Below are 20,575 nucleotides of genomic sequence, written 5' to 3'. Positions count from 1 at the left end.
TGGAGGGTGACAGCATCGCTACCAACATCACTAGAGCGTTAGATTTGGTGGAGGATAGAAAAGCATCATCAGTGGAGCATGGGCTAGAGCTTTGAAGAAGTGCGATGTGGTGTAACGAGACAGAGATGGGGTTTGAATGGTCAAAATAAGGTTTCAATTATAACAAAGATAATATCATTAGAAAAGTGTATTTTTCAAAGAAATAAGGATGGTAAAGAAAGGCAAAAGTTTAGTGATGGTAATCATTTTTGTGTGTCTAGTAAACCGAGGATGTTGGTGAATATGTTGCAGTTATTAAAACAGTCAGATTTTTGGGAATATAGTTTTATTGAGGGAGATAAAAATGAGCTTCATCTTGCAATTTTCTAATTCCAGTTATGTCTGCCGAAAATAAGAGAAATAATCAGGCGAAAACTGTGTGAATAAAAATTCTGGATGTTGTCTGTCCTGTCCAAATAAATATGACCCGTTTTTGGCTTGTTTAGGGGATATAAAACTCTGTACTGTAAAGAAATTAGGTAAATAGCAAGATGCCTTCCCTTTCCAAACTAAATAGTCCAGTTCAGTCAATCATCAGTCAGTCATCAACCCAGTTCAGTTAACCCTCATCTTATTTCTAAAAGCACAGATCTAAGCAGAACTCTGGCTAAAGTAAACATGGATTTTTGTATAGAATAAATATAGCAAGTTTGCTAACAATGTCACAGTTCTCAGGTTAGTTAAGTAATGCACCGACATGATAGTTGTTATGCTTGGCTAAATGTAACCATGGTAATACACACTGTGGTGCATAGTCTGTGTTTTATACCGTTTACATATCGTTTTGTCAATTTGAATTGATTGGCAAGACAAGAAACAAATTGTTTTCACTGAGCCACACTGCACCTGACAGAGCTCCACCTCGATGGTCAAAATACAACACACTGAAAGGAAAACTTCATACAGTTACTCCATAAAATATATAGCAAATATGGAAAACATGTAAGTAATTTCTAAACAACAAAACAAATGTGTCCCTTTGTAACACAAGCAGGCAGGCAGTGTTCAGCTTTTGCTCTCCTACAACCACCTTTTTTATCCAAGGAAGTTGAGAGGGATTTTCAGATATTTGATCATTTTAAAAAAAAAAAAAAAAAAAATTGTAACAGTAGCCCAAAGTAAATGTGAAGACTTGTAAGTGCTCCACCTCGAAACATTTCATGCTTTGATGAAAAAGCTGCATAAACAGCATTTACACGACTTGGTGTTAGGAATGAAATTCTTATAGTGATGGTGGCTAACCTCAGTTATTCAGTGATAGGTGAAAAATAGAAAACCTATTTAAAGACCCTGTGGAGTCCAACATTTTTAGTAGGCAATGCCACCCTGAGTAAAGCAAATGCTTGTGACTAAAACATGCAAAACAGAGATGTGAATGAAGGTGCTGGGATCTAGGCTAAGATCATGAGGTTAAAGACAAACAGAAATTTAGCTGTTCTTGTTAGAAAGTCCATGACAATGACATTTTCAAAAGCAAGCAGTGGGAGTAGTTCTTAATTTTCTGTTTTCACTGGTTTATCTCTGTGTTTGAGCAAGTTATGAGCTTGTACAACTCCTGATAATATCGATCTACTCTAGAACTTTGAAGGAAAGACATACTGTACACATGTATATTACATAGTTGTCAGCTACAGTATCAGGTATATTAGTGTAAGGAAGAGTTTCAATCCAAATGCTGTATTTTGGAAAATAGTTTACAACAACAATATTTTATTATTAAGCCTACTAATGTTAAATGATTAAGAATTAGAGGGCTATGCTGTAACATTAATGCAGCATTGTACTCTGGTGTTACACCATCATGCCACCTCCCAGAATACACTTATTTGAAGCTGACAGCTCCATTGTATTCTGGGTGAGGGATATTTATACTATATTGGTAATCTACAATTTCATTATTTTATTATTTTTTTCAATGAAAGATGGCACTCATTACTTTTACAATGCACTGTAGTCTGTGTGTTAACTATAGTTTCCTTTTTTTGCTACCAAATACCTGTATTTACAATTGCTTACATCTACTGGCCTGACCGAAATATTGTGTATCATAGAAATCTATAATTGAGAAGTAAACATGAATTTATTTTTACACAAAAATGCCACAAGTTACTTTTCCAGGCAACAGCTTCAGTGGCTCTTGTTCACTTTGCGGCACATTTCATTGTGGAATGAAACTCTTCATTTGCAGTTTGTACATCAGGCAGATGTTACAGTATGTGTGCGTTTAACTGTACAGCGGTGTCGGTCTCTCCGCTGAACTAAGAAGCGGGTGACTCTGGGCTGGCAGTCTGGGAGAGTGGTGTCAGCTTGAACGACGTACAGGAATATGAGCTTGACAGTGATGGACTCGAGTGATGGACAGTGGGTTTAGTGATTTCCATGGCAAGAGCCGACACCATGGAACACTCATACCCTCTGTTGTGTTTGGACAACGTTTCTGACTCTTCAGACACATGGTTGTCCGCTGGTGATGAAAACAAAACCACGATAATTTAGCAGCCGGTAAAAAAATAAACATAAAAACTTCTTCACATTAAAGTTGTAAGAAGATAAAAGGAATAAGGTCAATGTCAGTTTCAGGTACCTGTCTCTGAAGAGCATGATGGACAGACAGCTCTCCTGGGACAGCCCATGGCAGGGATGACTTTTTCTTCCACTCCATTTTCTACCAGCATGTAGAACTGCAAATTCATACAGAAATTAATTAAATGGTGAATGGGTTTTTATTAGTTCTGAAACCATTTGTCAATGAATCAATTAGCTTAATAGAAAAATAATTTCAGTCATTTCATTCACTTCTCAAGCAAGACAAATGTGAAAAAATGCCACATATTCTCTTATTCCAGCCTCTCAAATGTGATGATTTGAACTTGTGTGTTCCGCATGTTATGAACAGAGACCACACAGATTCAAATTATTGGCCACATCAGTCAAGTCACATTAATCTCAGATTCACTGGATGGCTTCCTTCACTTTAAGACGTATATGAGAGAGCTTGGTGATGATGGTCTTACCCGAGGCACACTGGTGGTGGTGGCATCTAACATGCTCTCATCTGTCATGCTGGTCTCACTCACATTATCCACTGAGGGTTGTTTGTGGAAGAATTTTCTAGTTCTGTGTGGAAGACGGTAAAATCATTCATGCAGTATTTTAATTAATTTATGAATCCCAAGAATCCTCAGACTCGCTCAACACATAATTTTACATACAGATATTCAAAGACCCACATGGCATTTACATGGTTATCAAGTCAAAGAGATGGTGTCCTTGCATAATGTTATACATTCAAATTGATCATGGTAGAAAATATCAAAATGACCTTTACTCTCTATGGCCTGTTAATAATGTTATCTAGCACTGCACCCCACGAACACGCACACACACACACGGTGTAAAAGCACAGCAGATGCAGCACACTGTACAGGTCTCAGTCGCTTAGCTCTGTGTGTTTAATCTCTTTAACATACTATCGACCAGAGAGGATAAATCTAGATTCAGTGATGTACTAGCCCAAAGGCTGTGTGTATGTGTATGTGTACGTTTGCTATATTTGCTATATTTATATGTCTGACTTTAAAAACACAGAGTATGAGAAACTGCGTTTTTTGCCCGTATTGCTGTGTGTACTGTGTGACTCTTAACATATTTGTGTGTGTTGCAGAGGAAACTCAACCACCAAACTCAAAAACTGACAAGTGCACTTGCAGTCAAGTGCAGAAGGCAATTTGAGGTAGAGCTATTGGCGGCGATGTAGTGTTTCCACTGGGGTCATACCTCACCGGCTCCATTTTGTAGCCGAGAAATGACCTATTTTTATGTGTAATTGCTGTAGAACAAGCTAAACCAAGCATGTAATTGAAAGCGTGCTGCTTCCACAGGGGGAACCAAGGCTGCAAACGTTAGGATGTAGTATGTGGAGGGGGAGGGATGTGCTTTGTGAGTCAAAAGAGTGGAGAATGCCAACAGCCTTGTCCGTAAGCCAGCGAAACAACCGTAAAACAAATCAGCTACTTAGAGACAGCTCAGGTGGAAATAAAAGGGAGGAGGGGTGGCAGTATGTAGTTTACCTATGCTCCTTACTCAGCTAACCAGGGTTGCATGCTGCCATTCGTTCCACATGTGATCTGCTCCCTGACCCCCTGCTGTCATGCTGAGACACCTACATTACACGGATCATGCCACCATGGGTTTGATAGACACCTCTAAAGGCTGTCAGCTCATTCATTGTTGAGGCCGCTTCTCCCTGGCTATCTGTGCTGCCCCGTGCTTCCAGTGTCCAGCAGACTAAACCCAACACTGCTTATATTGTACATCATTACTGTCGTGCATACACCAGCACATACTGTGACGTACTGTATGTGTGGATATATATATATATACTTTTTTTTTTTTAACTCTTACATTTACCATTTTTATAAAACCCATAAAAATGGAATTCTTTTTTTCTCTTCTTTTTTCTCACTTTCTCTTTTAATTTCCCTTTTGCCTTATTTTTCACATTACAATTTTATATGCCTTGGTCCTCGTGTACCACTTTTTGTCCTCCTGTCCTCTCACCCATAGCAGTAGGTGACGCAGGCAGCAATGGAGAGCAGGGAGATGAGGACGACCATGCAGGCCGCAATGACCATGTTTCTCCTTTTCTCTTCCTCAGCCTGCTGAAGGTCCCACCACTCCAGGTCACTGAACTGACAGCGCTCCCCCATGTAGCCTGATACACAACTGCAACAGGTTCAACAAAGACACAGTTAAAAGTTACACTGAATTTTTCCGATGTGCCAGCCATTTAATAATGTAATGTACTGAATGATCAGAATCCACTATTGAGAAATGAAGTGCGTTCTTCAAGCTTTTCAACTAAGTGGGTCATGTGCATATGCTACATTAAATATAATACAATGCAAAATTATGTAAAAATCCTAAATTTTAAATAATAACTCTCTTAACTGTATTTTGTTAGAACCTGACTGACTGCACTTAGGCTATAGATTTATGCTACATTGAAGTTAACAGCAGTACACATTACAAACTATGGAAAGAATAACATAACGAGCTATAGTGTTGTTGAACATTGCAAGGGAAAAAAATTACGTTAACTATATATATATATATATGCATATGTCATTTTATGTTGCATGTGTTTAAATATGAGAAAGTAGCAATAGTAGCAATAGCCACTGTCATGATGCAGTGGCTTTAATCATGGAACAACAGTGACACCTACAGCTTGTCAGCTGTCATAAATAACATCAGAGATAGAAGTGTGATGTGACAAGCTGTTTGAAAAGGAAAATACTTCCCAAAGAACACTTAAATATTCTCCTGATTACAGTCTGAGTGACTTTATATCTGTTTGTATTGAGCATAAATGAACATTACGACCTCTCTTGAACAAATGAATAGCAGCCTTTTTTATGTAATGTGTTACGTATGTGTTATCTAATTATCTAATCTGGAGAAAGGCCAGCAAGCATGAGCACACTATCAGTAAGCTGTTCAACTCGAAAGTGGCAGGTCAAATAGAGGGATTACACAATTGGAAGTTTATTTACTTGCATGCATAGGACTCCATTTCAGGAAAGTAGAAGCAGACGCCCTGGTATAGACAGTAGGACTCATGGGTGGAGGGGCAGTTCTCCACAGAGTTACTGTTGTGGTGCCGGGTGGTGACTTCAGCAGGGCTACTGGTCGTCACCCATGTCGATGTGGTCTCCAGCTCTTGAGGATTAGGGATATGATGTGATTACAGTACAGCACTACTGTGTATCTTCAGTCAAAGTCTGCTATTTGAAATACTACTTGTGTCTTGAAGTGACTCATATATACACTGTATTCTGTCTATGATAAAAGGGATTATTTTACATCCCAGATGTGAGAATGATAGATACTAGGGATTCGCCGGAGTAAGCCCGGTTACTTAATCACAGTGGTTTTAAGCCTCCACTTTACTGACTTTGAGCCTGATATCTCACCACTTTAAATAGTACATGTGATGATCAGTAGCAGGAGTGAATATAGTTTCAGTGTTTGTCATGGTGTTTGTAATAATCTAAATGGGGGAAAAAAGTGGTACTCAAAACTACATTTGCTGTAAAAATTCAAGACGCACCTTGACATGTTTTCCCATTGATGTGGTATCCAGCCTGGCACTTGCAGAGATACTTCCCCAAAGTATTTTGGCATTCAGCGTTTTTGTTACAATTGTGTGTTCCCAGTTTACACTCATCAATATCTAAAACACAGGGAGAAGAAAAGATGACTAATCTTTTATAACCTAAAATGTTACCGTATTCAAAGTATCACAGGTCTACAATTCTTCAATTCATACATTTAATGGTACCTTCTCATCAAAATATAATCTAATATAATCTCTATAAGCAGACCGTACTCGCTGGTACATTGATGAAAGCATCAGTCACTGAAACTGGCCTATAAAGAACTTACTGAAAGACTTAGCTGCTCTCATTAATTTTTATCTTACATTACCTTTGCTTCCCGAGCAGCTCTTCCACTGAGAAATGTTTTTACTTCAAAAACTCAATTCCACTCCATTCCCAGCGCTGTCACCTATGTTAATATGTAGCCTGCAGTTTAAATCCCTGCTACAGAAAAGTGAGATAAAACCTTCTCTGTGCCAAATTTTTATCCCATAGGCTTTTTTTCAGGATATGTAACTTCATCCCTCTAAGACACTTTGATAGTACAGAAGAAGAAATACTCACCCACACACGACTGTCCATCACCCGTAAAACCTTCAAGACATAAACAGGTTGGGCTGCCAGCATGAAGCAGGCACTGTGCATTCACATCACAGCGGAGTGAGTAACACTCATTCTGGTCTGACAGAGAAGGGGACATATGGAAACATAACATGGAGGTAGAGTAAGATATCGAATGGTAGGAACCACAAATCATTTTCTTTTGTAAAGGTGCACTGTTACCTGAGACCATCTTGTCTGTGAAGAGAGTTGGCTCACTGCCCTTGAGAGATGTCAACTCAGTGGATTCACTGTCTCCAGATTCTACACAGTTAATACGTAAGGTTATCATTAGCATTTATCATCATTTAGAGTTCCTACAGAAGTGTCTCCCAGCATAAAATAAATCACCTGCTGTCCCATTTGAAGCATCAGAAGGCAAGCAGGTTTTTCCGTCAGCTGATAGGATGTAACTTGACAGACAGGAGCAGTGGGAGAATCCCAGTTTGCTTTCACACGCCTGGGCACAACCTCCATTCAGATGAAGGCAAACGTCTGCCCCTGAAGATAAGGATGCAAATCGACGATGAGAAGCCCAGGAAATGTCAAGGATTAGAGGATTCTTTGTTTGATCTTTTCTGTTGTTCTTGGCCTATATATACTGTATCCAAGTATCATATTTAGAGGCTGTGCATCTACACTGAATGTAGAGAAAGTTGCTTTGTTGATATAAATTTTGTAAACTTAATAATAACAAAAACGCTTTAGCACTGTTTTGGCTGGAAGAAGACTCCTCTCCTCCTTCCTTCTTCCTTCCTGCCATACAATATTATTCTGTTGTTATGCCACTTTTAATTACTAGTGTTGATATACCAACTCCTCAGATCATAATCCCTGTTTTCTCTCTCTGTACCTGGTTTAGCGAGGGGATGAACCACCACAATGGATGCTGGGTGGACCATGCTGCCATGGATACGTTGCAGTTTCTTCCCAGTCCGCTTGTGTACGCTCCTCAGCTGCTGGTGCTCCCAATCAGAGATCCAGAGCCTGTCCCCGAATACTGCGAGGTCAAAAGGTCGACCTGGACCAATCAGAATAGAGGAGGAAGAATTGAGTTCACTGGGTGATACCAGGTGAGAATTATTTTCTGTTCGTTCAGCAGTTAAGTCCATGACTACAGTAAGGGCAAGAACACACTGGTTCAAGTGAACACAGTCACTGAATGAAAGAGTAAATTGGACAACTGGTAGAAATGTTGTGTGTATTTAGGAGGACTACATTTATAACCTGGACTGAAATGATAGCGTGGGTTATTGGAAAGCAAGAAGATGCATGTGATAAGCATTTGACGGCTTTCTGAACAAGGTATTGTCGTTCTCAGCAGACTGCTGCATCTACAGATAAATTAATGAAAGGTTTGGATAAAGTTTTAATTGACATACGCCAAGTCCACAGTGCACTTAGGTAATTTTCTTCCCCTTGTATGGTGGCTGCTCAGTGCATCTAAGGCTCAGCTTGTTTGACTTAGCTCTGTGTTGTCAGATGCAGCATTGCCTTCATCAGTCTAAAGTGTACAGTACTTTCTCAGGCTTAAATCAACATTTAGCAAATACAGCTGCACCCACACATAGATTTAGTATGTCAGTCTCAGTTGTAGTTCGAAAGCTGTAAATGTATTTATCATCTCTAACTGTGAGGCTCAGGTGTATTATGGCCCTGATTTTAACATAAACAATTCTGTCTTGTATTATAATACTTAATGATGTACTTTCCAGTACAGTGTCACCTCTACATGTTTGCATGTGCATGTTTCAAACAAGCCTCACCTACTTGGTTCTCTAACAGGATCCGTCGGTCTGAGCCATCCAGGGCAGCAGTCTCCACCAGACCCCTCCGCTGGTCGCACCAGAACAGACGATCCTCTGTGAAATCGATGGCCAGGCCACTAGGTGACACAAGGTTGGTGCTAGCAATGACAGTCCGAACTTTCCCGTCTAAAGAGGCACTTTCCACCACAGGCTGGGCTCCCATATCAGTCCAGAACAACTTCCTCAAAACAACAAAAAGAAGTATATTAGGCAGATACTTATTAATCCCATTTAGAATTTTTTTTTTAATAATATAGTATTTAAAACAGGACCTCTTGGTAATGATATGACTTTACAGAATATAAAACAAAAAGAAAAGTTTTTATTCTTTTCACTTTGAAACTACTTAATAGAAAAGGGGGGCAGTGTTAAAGTCCAGAATGATGGTTACAAAAATTCAGTGGTCTTTTCAGGGTAATTCAACAAGTAGAGCTGCTATTGAGATACTGAAAATTTGCCTTGTTTGAAAGAACTGGTGCATGTATGGTTCCTGGCATACTCACTTTGCCAAAGGATGGACTGCGATTCCTCTTGGTTTTTCTAGCCCTTTTCTCACAATGGTTTCTCTGTTCAGTCCTACCAAGGTACTGCAGTCAACAGTCGACTGGCTGGAGCGCAACAGTACAAGTAAAAACAAAAGAGAGTAAAACAGAGAACAAAAGTCATGTCAGTTTTGTTAATGTTTAGCAACATAACAATTACCTGAAAATACTATAAACTTTATCCACACAAAAATTACTTAAAATGCCTGTTGCCAATGCTTCACAGGGTTTGCTTGAGGTTTAATAAAAACAAAACAGACAGACATAATCGACACTGACCTAAGCACTGAAAGTCACATCAACAGAGTGTGGCCCAGCATAGAAAAATAAAAGTAAAATTTCTACACAAGATTCATAAGTCTAGCACTAAATGAAACCATCTTTTCATGGAATGGATCAGCTGAATTTACTTATATACACACACCACAAACCTTTTATCAGTCCAGTACATCCTGCGGTGAACCCAGTCAATGGCCAGTCCCTCTGGAGAGTTCAGATTCTCAGACACAACAATGTCTCTGGACCCACCGTTCAGATCGATCCGCTCTATTGTCTTCTGGCTTGTACTAGCAAAGTACACCTTCAAAATGCATACAGAAATTTTTCATGAAGACACATTTATCATATAAAATGGGCAAATGGTAAAACATGCAGATAATAATCTAAACGGAGAACACCAGAAACTACCAAAATGTGAACTAAAGGTTAAATGACTCTTGATTAAACATTGGTGCAACCTATAGGCCATCAAATTACAGCGTCTGTCCACTAGGTGTCATTGGATGCCTGCACCAAAACCTGAATCTCATCCACCTAAATGTGCTGCTCTGTAGGAGTCATGAGAGTGTAGGAGGTTAGTAAAGTACATCAACACACACTCATACTCTACTACAACAGCAACTAATAAAAAAAATCTGACTCAAAATGACGATACTAAATGAAAGGGGTTTTCATCTTACATCGTTCTGGACCGGGTCATAATCCAAAGCTATGATTGTTCCTCTGGGCTCCTCCACCAGGGTTTGATCACCAGTGCCATCAGGATTCATTCTTCGTACATCTACTAAATTAGCAACTAGCAGATACGGTGGTGGTCCTGAAAAATACCAAGGCAGTGTTTTTATAATCAGATCAGTTGTACTGTAGTAGATGTTAACACACTAAACTCATAATTTGCTTTTCTTTGCAAATTTTTCTTTGTCATTTGCAGACTGTGTTTGTGGAAGCAGAAGATAAACAGTGAGATTTAGACAGATAGGAAGTCTGTTCATCTGTGTGGGCTTATGCGCCTCAGCTTTCTGCTTTGGCGTGGTATGACTCACCCGTAGCAATACAGCGCTTGCCATTTTGGTGGAGCTGGTAGCCAGGCAGACAACCACACTGCCACCTACTAGGGGTGACGGGAGTACAGAGCTGACTGCAACCCCCTTTGTCTACAGATGAGCAGCCTGCAATAGCCAAAAATAGTGTTACACAGATAAGTTATGTTCTCTTCAAACATGCTCCATTTTCTAACAGGACTTGGCTCCATGTATTTATGTAATACTGCTTTTTTTTAACAGCTTAAAACTCCTTCCGTCTTGTAACTTTTATTACTGATGAGAGAAAATCCATCTGTGTTGTTGCACACTTTGTCTCCCCTGATTTTACCTGAACCCCACTATAAATTTGGAACTCCATTATTAAATGAAGCAAAATAGAAAGGCCGCTTTCTTGCCTCGCAGTGTTTGTTTTGGTATTAGATTGTGTGTGTGTGTGTGTGTGTGTGTGTGTGTGTGTGTGTCAAATAATTCCATAAAGTTATGAATATTAGGTAGATTTTAGTTTCACTGTAATATTGTCCATACCAGTACAGGCTTGTCCGTCCTCCTGTAGTAATGATCCCTCAGGGCACACACATATGTCACCCTCATCTGTTTTCAGACATCCATGGCCACACTTAGTCATATTGCCTTCACATGGTATGATCTCTGATTGTAGAAAGAAATGTATATCTTAAAACACTATTTTCCATTTTAACAGTTATGGTAAAAATCTGATCTAAGCGAATAAAAATTAATTAATAGAAACGTGGACAAACAGATGGACAACAAGCTCTGGTAAAGTCCCTGTATGAAGTGTGCTGTATTTCTGCTGTTAAAGTGCGATGAGAGTGCAGCCTAAGCCCACACTGAGAGAGTGATGTAATGTTACCTCACAGGAGTGTGGTATCTCCTGTACTTGTGAATATGCTCCATGTATACACAGACAATATACAGATATGAATTTAACGTGAAATAGTTACAGGAGCAGTTGCTGTGCCTCTTACTGTTGACTTCTTCCTACTGGTAACAGGTAAAATTATTGCGCTAGCTAGCTTGCTTTTTGAACTACATACTGTACTTTGAACTTTAATTGAAGAATACATTATGTGTAAATGTGCAGGACGAACTGTACTACACATGAAAATGATGAAAGATGGCATGGAAAAAAAAATTCAAATTTTACTTGAAGCAATTTACATGAAAAACTGCTTTTTTAAGTGCCTTTGTTTATTGTGAATTAATCTTTTCCCTATTGTTTTTATTGAGTCTAAAACAAAAAACGTAAGCAGCGTCACTCTATCCACCTCCTCCATGTAATCTCTGCTGCTGTCTCCATTGTCTAGTCTGCTGCTTGGCTGCATGTTTGTTTTCTTGTGGACCTTGGCAAAGGTTGTCTACTTAGACGGCTTAGAGAGACAAAGCTGCTGACCAGATATGTTCCCTATTGAAAATGTCATCTCGTTATCTAATCTCATTGTGTCTGTGAACCTTTCCTGTTGTATTGGCCTCTCAGCTGTGAGATTAGAAGAGAAGAGATTAGGATGTGTCCATAATGTCTTTTAATATGTTATGAAGTTAATCACTGTGTAGACACCACTGTAGCTTTTAATGGCAAATTTGGTCAGAAACCAACCACATCTTTTTTGATGATTTAAGATCACCATTATTAAATGAAAAATTTAAAATTTAGGAATACACTAAACACACACTAAATACCCAACACTAAATTTAATCATTAAACAAAAAAGATTTCTATATTTCTTAAAAATCCTTGTCAAAATCAGTTGTTCTTACCAATTTATTTAACTAAATAAAGATTTTCTTATACGTTCCCTCATGACTGCAAAGCATGTTTGTGCCAAAAATATTAGATTGTCTGCGGTATCTGTTCACTTAAAAACAATCTGTTATGCAGGCAGACAACAGACCTGCATTATGGCAGAGAGCAATGACCAGACACATAGAAAAGCTATATGGAATAACTGAATTAGTGTAATTACAAAAAAAAAAAAGTTTTCAAACAGTATATGTTTCAGTGTAGCTCCTGACAGCCAATATTTAGAGCTAGCAATCAGAATCTCTCATTTTGACCAGTTTCTGGCCAAATTAACAACTATCAAGCATTTCCAACAGCCACTATTACATTTTTAATACAGGCCATCAAACTGATATATTGATCTAATCCTAAAAAGGCAGATTGTTAGATAATAACATTTATTAACATCCTTGTTCTCATGAGCTTTAAACAGCCTCTCAGTCTAACCACTACCAGGCCTTCAGGAGTGCGACAAGTGACCCAAAGTAACCTAACACACAATTGGCAGCTCACATATGTCTGGTCTGTCTGGTTGTCTGTGACCCAGCCTTTTTATTGGCTCAGTAGGGTCAAGGTAGTGTCTGTGGGACAAATGCCACCTTTCATAACACACACAAAAAAGATAATGATCTAGTCCAAACCAGAGTTATATTAATTATACTGAAAGACAGTGCAACTGTTAACACTTTTTGAATAAAGCCAAAATGTTTCCTCTCGTTCTTATTTCACTGAACAGGGATTCTGCACAGCTAGGAAAATTGAATTGATCGTTGTCAACTAGTTGCGTAACTTCATCTGCTAATTTATTGTTTGTGTGATATCAATTCTTCACATCTCTAATAAACCCATTAGAAAAATCAAAACACAAAAGAATAGAATAGACATTAGTTATGATCAACGTGTTAATAATAGCAAATCTGTTTCCACTCTACCTTGACATGTCTTCCTGTCTGGAAGGAGGGCGTATCCTTTAGGACAGGTACAGAAATAGGAGCCTGGGATGTTTTCACAACCAAGCGAGCAGCCATGGTTCCAATGGGCACATTCATTTACATCTATGGCGCACATAGACAAAAAGTGTGGTATAACTTTTTCATAAATATATTACCCTGAAATTTCTGAGATTCATACTGACTTTAGTAAAAATGCACTGACTGAACTAAAAATGTTTTATTGCGATTTTTTTTTTTTTTAATTCTTTGATTTAATGGCAAACATACCAACCTTCACAATAAGTGCCTTGCTTACTGAGAGCAAAGCCTTCACTGCACTGGCAAACCCCCTTCTCAGCTAGATTGGAGCACACATTCACACAGTTTCCGCTCTGTTTGTCACACTCTGTTTGAAAGGGTTAACAAAAATAGATTATCAAAACATTTTCATTTTCATATATATACAGTACAATGTAAATAAAAATAATAAAATGGTGAGATGCTACAGAGCAATTTTAAATGTCGAAGTTCAGCCACAACCTGGAAAAGATGATGGGGAGTCTGCCAGCGGCTGGTTAAGGGCATGTACCACCTTGATGTCAACTGGGGGTTTTGCCATTTGTTTTATGTTAACATCCAGTGCCTTTCCACCAGTGTACTTGTTCACTTGTTTTATAACCTGAGATGCAGCATCACTGTAGTATAAGTGCTCCAGAAAAACTGATATCCCCAGTGACTGAGACCTAACAAAAACAAAACAATAAAACATTAATAGAAATAATCACAATGCCTTAATTCTGGAATCTTTGACACTTATTGAAATGTCTTTCTTCACTGAGAAATGATGTTAGATAATTTCAGACGTCTCAATATTGGCCTGTTGGAGATTCAGTGACAAAAGTAAAAAGGATGAGTAACTGATTTGAATACAATGACATGCTCACCGAAGTGGCTGATCTATGATGTGCAAGGCGTTCCCATTGTAATCGCAAGAGGCGATGGCACTTTCTCCTTGCAGACCAAACTGAACCCAGAACAGTCTGTTGTCCTCTCTGTCAATCGACAGGGCTTTCAGTTGCTCGGCTATCTTAATAAGCGTGGTTTTCATCTGTCCTGTCACATCGGAGCGTTGGATACTCGGAGTCATTCCACCGGACAGCCAAAAAAGGAACCTGCAAACGTATGTTTGGAACTGAGAAAGATGGCTGCGCAATGAAGTATTCTGAAACTTCACCATTGTTTTTTTTGCTCCCTTTGTGTCCTACTTTGTTACAGAATATTGCCATTTTTAGTTCGATGCTTCTACTGATGTCCCCATTTGTCCCTGAATGCTAATATTCACCCCTACTCAGGAGTCTCATGAACCTTTTGCCTTATAGTCACATTTTAGTCATGTTTAGAAAAGTAAAAAGTAATTTAAAATATGCTCATGGCATTTTATTATCACGGTGAAATATTCTGAAATATTAATATAAATCCCTCTCTGCCAGTATTTGCTTTGGCGTATCTACTTGCCAGTCTACTAGACCAAAAATGCAATAAAATGACTCCCTGGCTAAAAACGAGCTGTCTTTTACGTGACAGATCGGTGGTATGTCAGAGTCAGTCTGGCATTTTTGCACCTCTGTGCAAGCCGTGCTTAATGGAGGGAGATGAAACATTTATACAGTAGAAACACAAAAAATGCCAGGAATCTCCACTGTGTGCGCAGAAGCATGGGAGTTATAAATGTAATCTCATTTGACCTGTCCTCTAACTTGCCTACATGAGGACACAAGGTCCGTCATGACAAACATAAAAGTCTAATGCAGAATGGATTACCTGTTAGTGGGGTCAACAACTATAGAACTTGGTTGGGTCAAGTGTCTTAGAAGAGTTCTCTCATTTTTCCCGTTTAAATCCATTCTCTTGATTTTTCCCTTTTCTCGACTTGTCCAGTACACACTGTTCCAAACCCAGTCCACTGCAAGGCCTGAAATGTGTTTGTCAGATGAGTAGAGTTTCTGGAAAACAAACAAGTTAACATTTGAGTTTTTGTGATTTGGTGATCCTTAACTGCCATACTGATCTGTTACTGTAGATGGATTCAAGTTTGAATATATTTCATACAAGGGACTGGTAATCCATTTGCATCAGTGAAGTTCCTTGCTGGGGTTAGTGTTAGCTGTTACATAATCACCTGTTTGTGTGCTCCTCTCACTGATGCTTTGTAGATGACCCCAGTGTGTTTGTCAGCCCAGTAAACTCCCTCCTGTCTGAAATGAAAGTCGAGCAGGATAGAACTTCCCACACCAGCCACGAGCCTTCTCTGGTTCCTCCCATCGAGGTCCAGCCGATGAATGGCTTTACCGTGACCGAATAACAGGAAGGGCTGTATAGCTTAACAAAATCAAAAGTCACACACCTCTTATGTGAATCTAAACACTAAAACACACAGTACAGATCTTTCCAAAGCTCCATATTGGTAGACAAGGGTAACTCAGTATTCTCACTTGGCAGCGCAATGGTATAAACAATGTCACCCACAACAATGGTTGCATTAGGTGACTAAAGTTTTAACATGGTTTGTAATCTGAGAAACTTTTTATTTCCAAATGTTGTCTGAAAGTGCCATATTGTTTTTTTTTTTCTTTTTTTTATGGCTATATATTTGTGTCCACCAGCCCAACCTGCTTAATTCATCCAAGACATGCTTCTGTGTGTTTATAGGGTTATTTTTAAAGGTACATGTTGAATTGGCCCCAGGATTTGGATTGACCCTCAAATCAGGCGTGGTTGAAAATCAGAAAGATTAAAAAAACATTTTATTCACTAAATGCTTCACAACAGCATACTTGTTTGGATTTTTGTTTGAATTGTGAATGAGATTTGATGCACACAGATGTTTCTGTCCTTTTATAAGGCTTGTCCTCTGACTAACCCAACTTTTCAATAGTCGCTTCTTCCATCTTTGTGCCAATCTGCAGTTGTCGGTAAATTTGTCAGACAATCTGATGAAGAGCCTGGCTGTAATGGGGTGAAGTTCAGGGCAGGCGATACATCATCCCTTAGCAACAAACAGCTCCTGTGCTATCCTTTGACTCTCTGACAACATTCTGCTATGAACTAAGTTAATAGCTGAAGCAGTTAGTGTCACTTTCTTCTCATAGGTTTTGGTTTTAGGAAATCAAATGTTAACACGCTGAAGTTCTGAAACAGCTCTGAACATCAAAAACTTGGCAATATTTTTTATATATATATTAAATAAATAAATAATAAATCTAAATTTACAAGGAGTGCATGTTCATATCAACATGTCAGTTGTACAAATTATTATTTCTTAATACAGACATGTAATTTGCTGTCCAAACAGTTGAACTTTGACAAACTGGCCTAATTCGATCTCCGAATTGCTATTGATAGAAGTTGCTCTGGTCTATCATGGTCATGTGCAACCATGGATACTGCTCTTAACTCTGTGGAATGAAGAAAACAATGAGCAACACCAGACAAACATAATGAAATGTCTGGCCTGAGCTCCCTAAGACAGCCACTGGTGCTGAGTTGCTAGGAGACATCCTGATGAATCATTGATTGACAAGTTCACAGGGTGGTCAACGTTATTCTAGTCCGAGTAAGCTCAGTTCATTGGATATGGTTATTGGGGAAAAGGGGTGCTGTCAGAACATTTTCCATTTTACAATAGTTATTGGATCTGACAGCGGAGTGAAACAAATCAGGATACTCCTAATGCCTGGGAAGGCAAACATTATGGACATTGATTTCCCATTTTTCATCATGATAAATATTATTAGGGCAGTTTGAGTGGTAATTTTGGCTGTTGAGTCAGTCCATTGGATTGGCCAATGCAATCCTGTTGCTCATCAAAACAATCTTGAGTATTGGAGATGCAACATTGCATAGACTGTAAGGGTTTGAGCGGTATGACAATATATAACATATAACAGACATTTCCGCATACCACTTATACCAGGGTAGTATATATGTGGCTGTATTTGGCTTTTGTGGACAATGTTGCAGATTACTGAGCAGGACTACTTTACGGCAATAAAGAAATACTTGTTTTGTTAATATGTTGAGGTATTATAACTATCAGGTAATTTAATTAATTGAAATAGCCAAAAACTAGACCTCTCCATCTGGTTCTTTTATTTATAAATGAATTCTCAATTGAGTTAAAGGAAAATCACACAATATAGCCCAGTATTACTTTATGAAATTACACATGATAATTTAGAAGTTTATATTCATTTCTTGAATAGATGTGAGGAAGATGTTTCATATTATCCAGATTTCTAGAGTGATGTCAGTGAAAGCAGCATAGAGTGTGTGGCCCCTTATTTCTTGCACAGCCTTTGGGGTGTGATCAACTAATTTCTAGTGAACCGAGGTATAATTGCAAATTTGGCACAACATTGTGCAAACTGGAAAATGGGCTTGATTAAGATCAATACATTTTCATTAGGAGGAACACAGAAAAAGGGGGGAAAAATGCCCCTGGATGTTTTGTTATCTCATATTTGCTGCGTGAGGATGCTAGAATGTAGTTTTTTGTTTAAATAAAATACATCTTGTTCATTGTGAGACCGGCTTTGGCTGATAAGTATACACCTGCTTGAGTGCGGAGGAAACTAAACCAACTCAGATGATGATGTTCTTAAGCTTGACCTTTGATCTATCAGTGGAGGACACCAAATAGTGACAAGAATTTATCAATGGCTATTGTAGAGACAACTCATCATTACTCTTCATTATGTTCTGTTGAGATAAAGCTAAAGTCATCAGTTATGACAGTTGCTTTTCCTACAGGGAAATAATCTTTTAGACGTCAGCAGTCACTACCTGTAAGCTTCATGTGACGTCCTTGTGGCATCCCACAAAAAACTTGGGCTCAGTCTGAGATACACCCACTCAGCACAGGCCAGTGTACTGTACCTTTGGTACAGTGCATTATATTGTTTGCTTAGCCAAGTTCACTTTGCCACACACACTGAAGAGTGGCTGTCTTTTACCATCTGTTGCTCTGCTCTTTCTAGAGATGGGGTAGTTCTTGTGTTATTTTACACAATGTCAGGTTTGTTTTTTTTATCTGAGCACTAGCCCAAGGCAGAATAGCAGTTATCACAGTTGTAATAGTACTTGACATGGTTGCTGATAGTGTATACTGTACTTGTTAAAATCAACAGACTACTGACACACATGGTTTAAAGAACAATAGACCTCCATATACCACAGACTATCTGGTGGACTACAGTACTTTTAGAATCACTTCTGACAGTACTGTGACTTGGAATTATTTCTCTGGACAGGAGAGGTGTCAAACTCACCCGCACAGCTGCTGTTTCTCCCCGCTCGTGATAGGCGTTCATCCCAGCATCCTGTTCTGAGGGCCAAGGCTCCAGAGTTTTGCACCATGAAATAGATCAGCACTGCTGTGATCGTTGCTGCCAACATAATCCTGCGCCTTTTCCCTGCCTTGGGAGCTGCACTTGTTCACTGTTTCTCAGGCATTCCCACTATCAGAGCTGGCGCACAAGAATTCCCCAAAATCAAGCAACGTTTGCTTACAGACTGTTGACATCCTTGTCGACGGCTTTAACCCTAGAGACACAGGAACTTTACATACCAGGTGATGTCATGCTAAGAGATGAGAGAGATGCAAATCCACTGTGAAAAGATGGACTCAATAAAGAGGGTGATACTGCTATTGCAGTGTTTGACCAAAAGAGGAAAAAAAAAAAAGAAAAGTGTGTGGGATCCTGCTCACTCCCCACCTTGCCCCCAGGGTGCCAGCCTGTTTTGGAAGCAAAGATTGAAATTCCTGACACCCCCGTGGTAAATTTTGCACATGCTAGTCCAGTATTGGAGCAAGATCTTCTTTAAGCTGCAGTCAGTGTCTCAAGCAGAATGTGGAATATGCAAGAAATGAGGCTGGGCTGAAGAAAGGTCCCACATAATAACAAATCTTACCCTCACCCCACCCCCTGACCCATGTCCATTCTGTGTGTGGATGGATGCGTCTGTTTGGAGTTTTTGTGTCTGGCAGAGGGAGACGGGGAGATGGGCTATTAGACCGGACACAACCTTGAGATATTCAATTATTTATTCATTGGGGAACAAAATTGACTTTGGGTATTTTTTCCAGACTATTACACCATTCATAAATTACCTACACTTACAGTACAAGTATAATTTACACATGACTGAGACACACACACACACACACACACACACACACACACACACACAATAGACACTCTGTTTTGTGTCGTGTGTGTGAATGAGAAGCCAGTGTGTCAGGCTGTCTCCTGTTGACGTTCATTTGGCTCCCAGAGGGAATCGGTAAAATGAGTCATTTATAGAGAACGGAGCAGGAGTGGAGCTGATTATCCCTAAATTGTTTGTCCTCTTTTTACCCAGGAGAACAGCTAACAGACAGCAGGAACCAAAACCTCTATTCATACCCTCCAATGACTAGGATATTGTCAGCAACAACGTCACCAGTAAGCTTGTATAGGAGAAGTAGAAGATTTACACGGCTGAGAACGTTGCCTTGTTTCCTGAGTAATGTTAGCAGTCTGACGGGCACTGACCTTTTCCCACGGTTTCACCCCGGGCAGACAATTATAATGTTAATTTCTCTTCAGGTAACTGTTGCACTGAATGACAAGTACACGTGGGTCTGAATCATCAAGTTAAGTGTGTTATCTAGGAGAAAGAGTGTAGATGCTGCAGCCATATTAGATGCTACATCATGTCATTGCTTTTGTAAAACGAACACTTCTTAATTCCATCTGGATGAGTCACTTTGAAGCTGTTACATTATAAAGCATTTGAGACTATGCAACTTTTGATTGAAATAATGTCATGCTGATAGTAATACCTGCAAAATCATCACTCTTACTAAAGTTTATATGATACAAAGTTGAGAGTGGTGAAACACCTAAAATAGCACATTTGCTTTGGCTGCTTCATCCACCCAGCTCCCATCTGCTATGGAAAAATATTGATCAGGGTTGCCAGGTCCCACCTGCTGGTACTAATACCGTCATGAATTTAATAATATACTGTATTTGTGTTCAGATTACTTGGCTGCTGATATTGTTATTTTCTTCTACATTCAGTGTCAACAATGTGCAAAAACCTAAGAAATAAGTGCTCCTTAAACTTTACTGTTATTTGAGTGAGGTTAAAGTTAATGGATTGCAGGTTTAAGATTGATGGCTTTGTGCTTGACCTCCGGCTGAAAATGCTAAGGGCAAGTTTGTTTCACATTTAAGTCAAATTGGAAGCAAATCCAGCTTATTAGACCCAGTGCATAGCATAGATTACAAAATGTTTCCACAACCACACAACAGTCTTAGCCATGTTGG

General features: G+C 39.1%; 1 protein-coding gene across 1 annotated transcript; it reads right to left on the bottom strand.

Annotated features, from left to right (window-relative positions):
• Positions 1 to 53: 53 nt before the first annotated feature.
• egf (epidermal growth factor) lies at positions 54 to 19,406 on the bottom strand. The gene is made up of 23 exons (XM_056382540.1): positions 18,530 to 19,406; positions 15,382 to 15,581; positions 15,024 to 15,205; positions 14,147 to 14,374; positions 13,743 to 13,945; positions 13,495 to 13,608; positions 13,203 to 13,325; positions 10,998 to 11,120; positions 10,473 to 10,598; positions 10,110 to 10,246; positions 9,582 to 9,730; positions 9,112 to 9,216; positions 8,567 to 8,790; positions 7,654 to 7,821; positions 7,152 to 7,301; positions 6,984 to 7,064; positions 6,765 to 6,881; positions 6,152 to 6,274; positions 5,595 to 5,760; positions 4,600 to 4,764; positions 3,054 to 3,156; positions 2,624 to 2,720; positions 54 to 2,503 (listed from the first exon to the last, which is right to left on the bottom strand). The coding sequence occupies exons 1-23, from the start codon at positions 18,654 to 18,656 to the stop codon at positions 2,298 to 2,300; spliced, it is 3,417 nt and encodes a 1,138-aa protein (XP_056238515.1). The 5' UTR covers positions 18,657 to 19,406; the 3' UTR covers positions 54 to 2,297.
• Positions 19,407 to 20,575: the final 1,169 nt, after the last annotated feature.

This window comes from Seriola aureovittata, chromosome 8 (genome assembly GCF_021018895.1).
Source record: "Seriola aureovittata isolate HTS-2021-v1 ecotype China chromosome 8, ASM2101889v1, whole genome shotgun sequence".
Taxonomy (NCBI): Eukaryota; Metazoa; Chordata; class Actinopteri; order Carangiformes; family Carangidae; genus Seriola; species Seriola aureovittata.
This window is presented reverse-complemented; position numbering and strand designations above follow the sequence as displayed.

Coding starts and splice junctions, on each gene's coding strand:
- egf (XM_056382540.1), bottom strand. CDS start 18,656: ATGTTGGCAGCAACGATCACAGCAGTGCTGATCTATTTCATGGTGCAA. Junction 9,731..10,109: donor ATGACCCGGTCCAGAACGAT/GTAAGATGAAAA, acceptor TGCATTTTGAAG/GTGTACTTTGCTAGTACAAG. Junction 7,302..7,653: donor TCATCCCCTCGCTAAACCAG/GTACAGAGAGAG, acceptor CCTTATCTTCAG/GGGCAGACGTTTGCCTTCAT.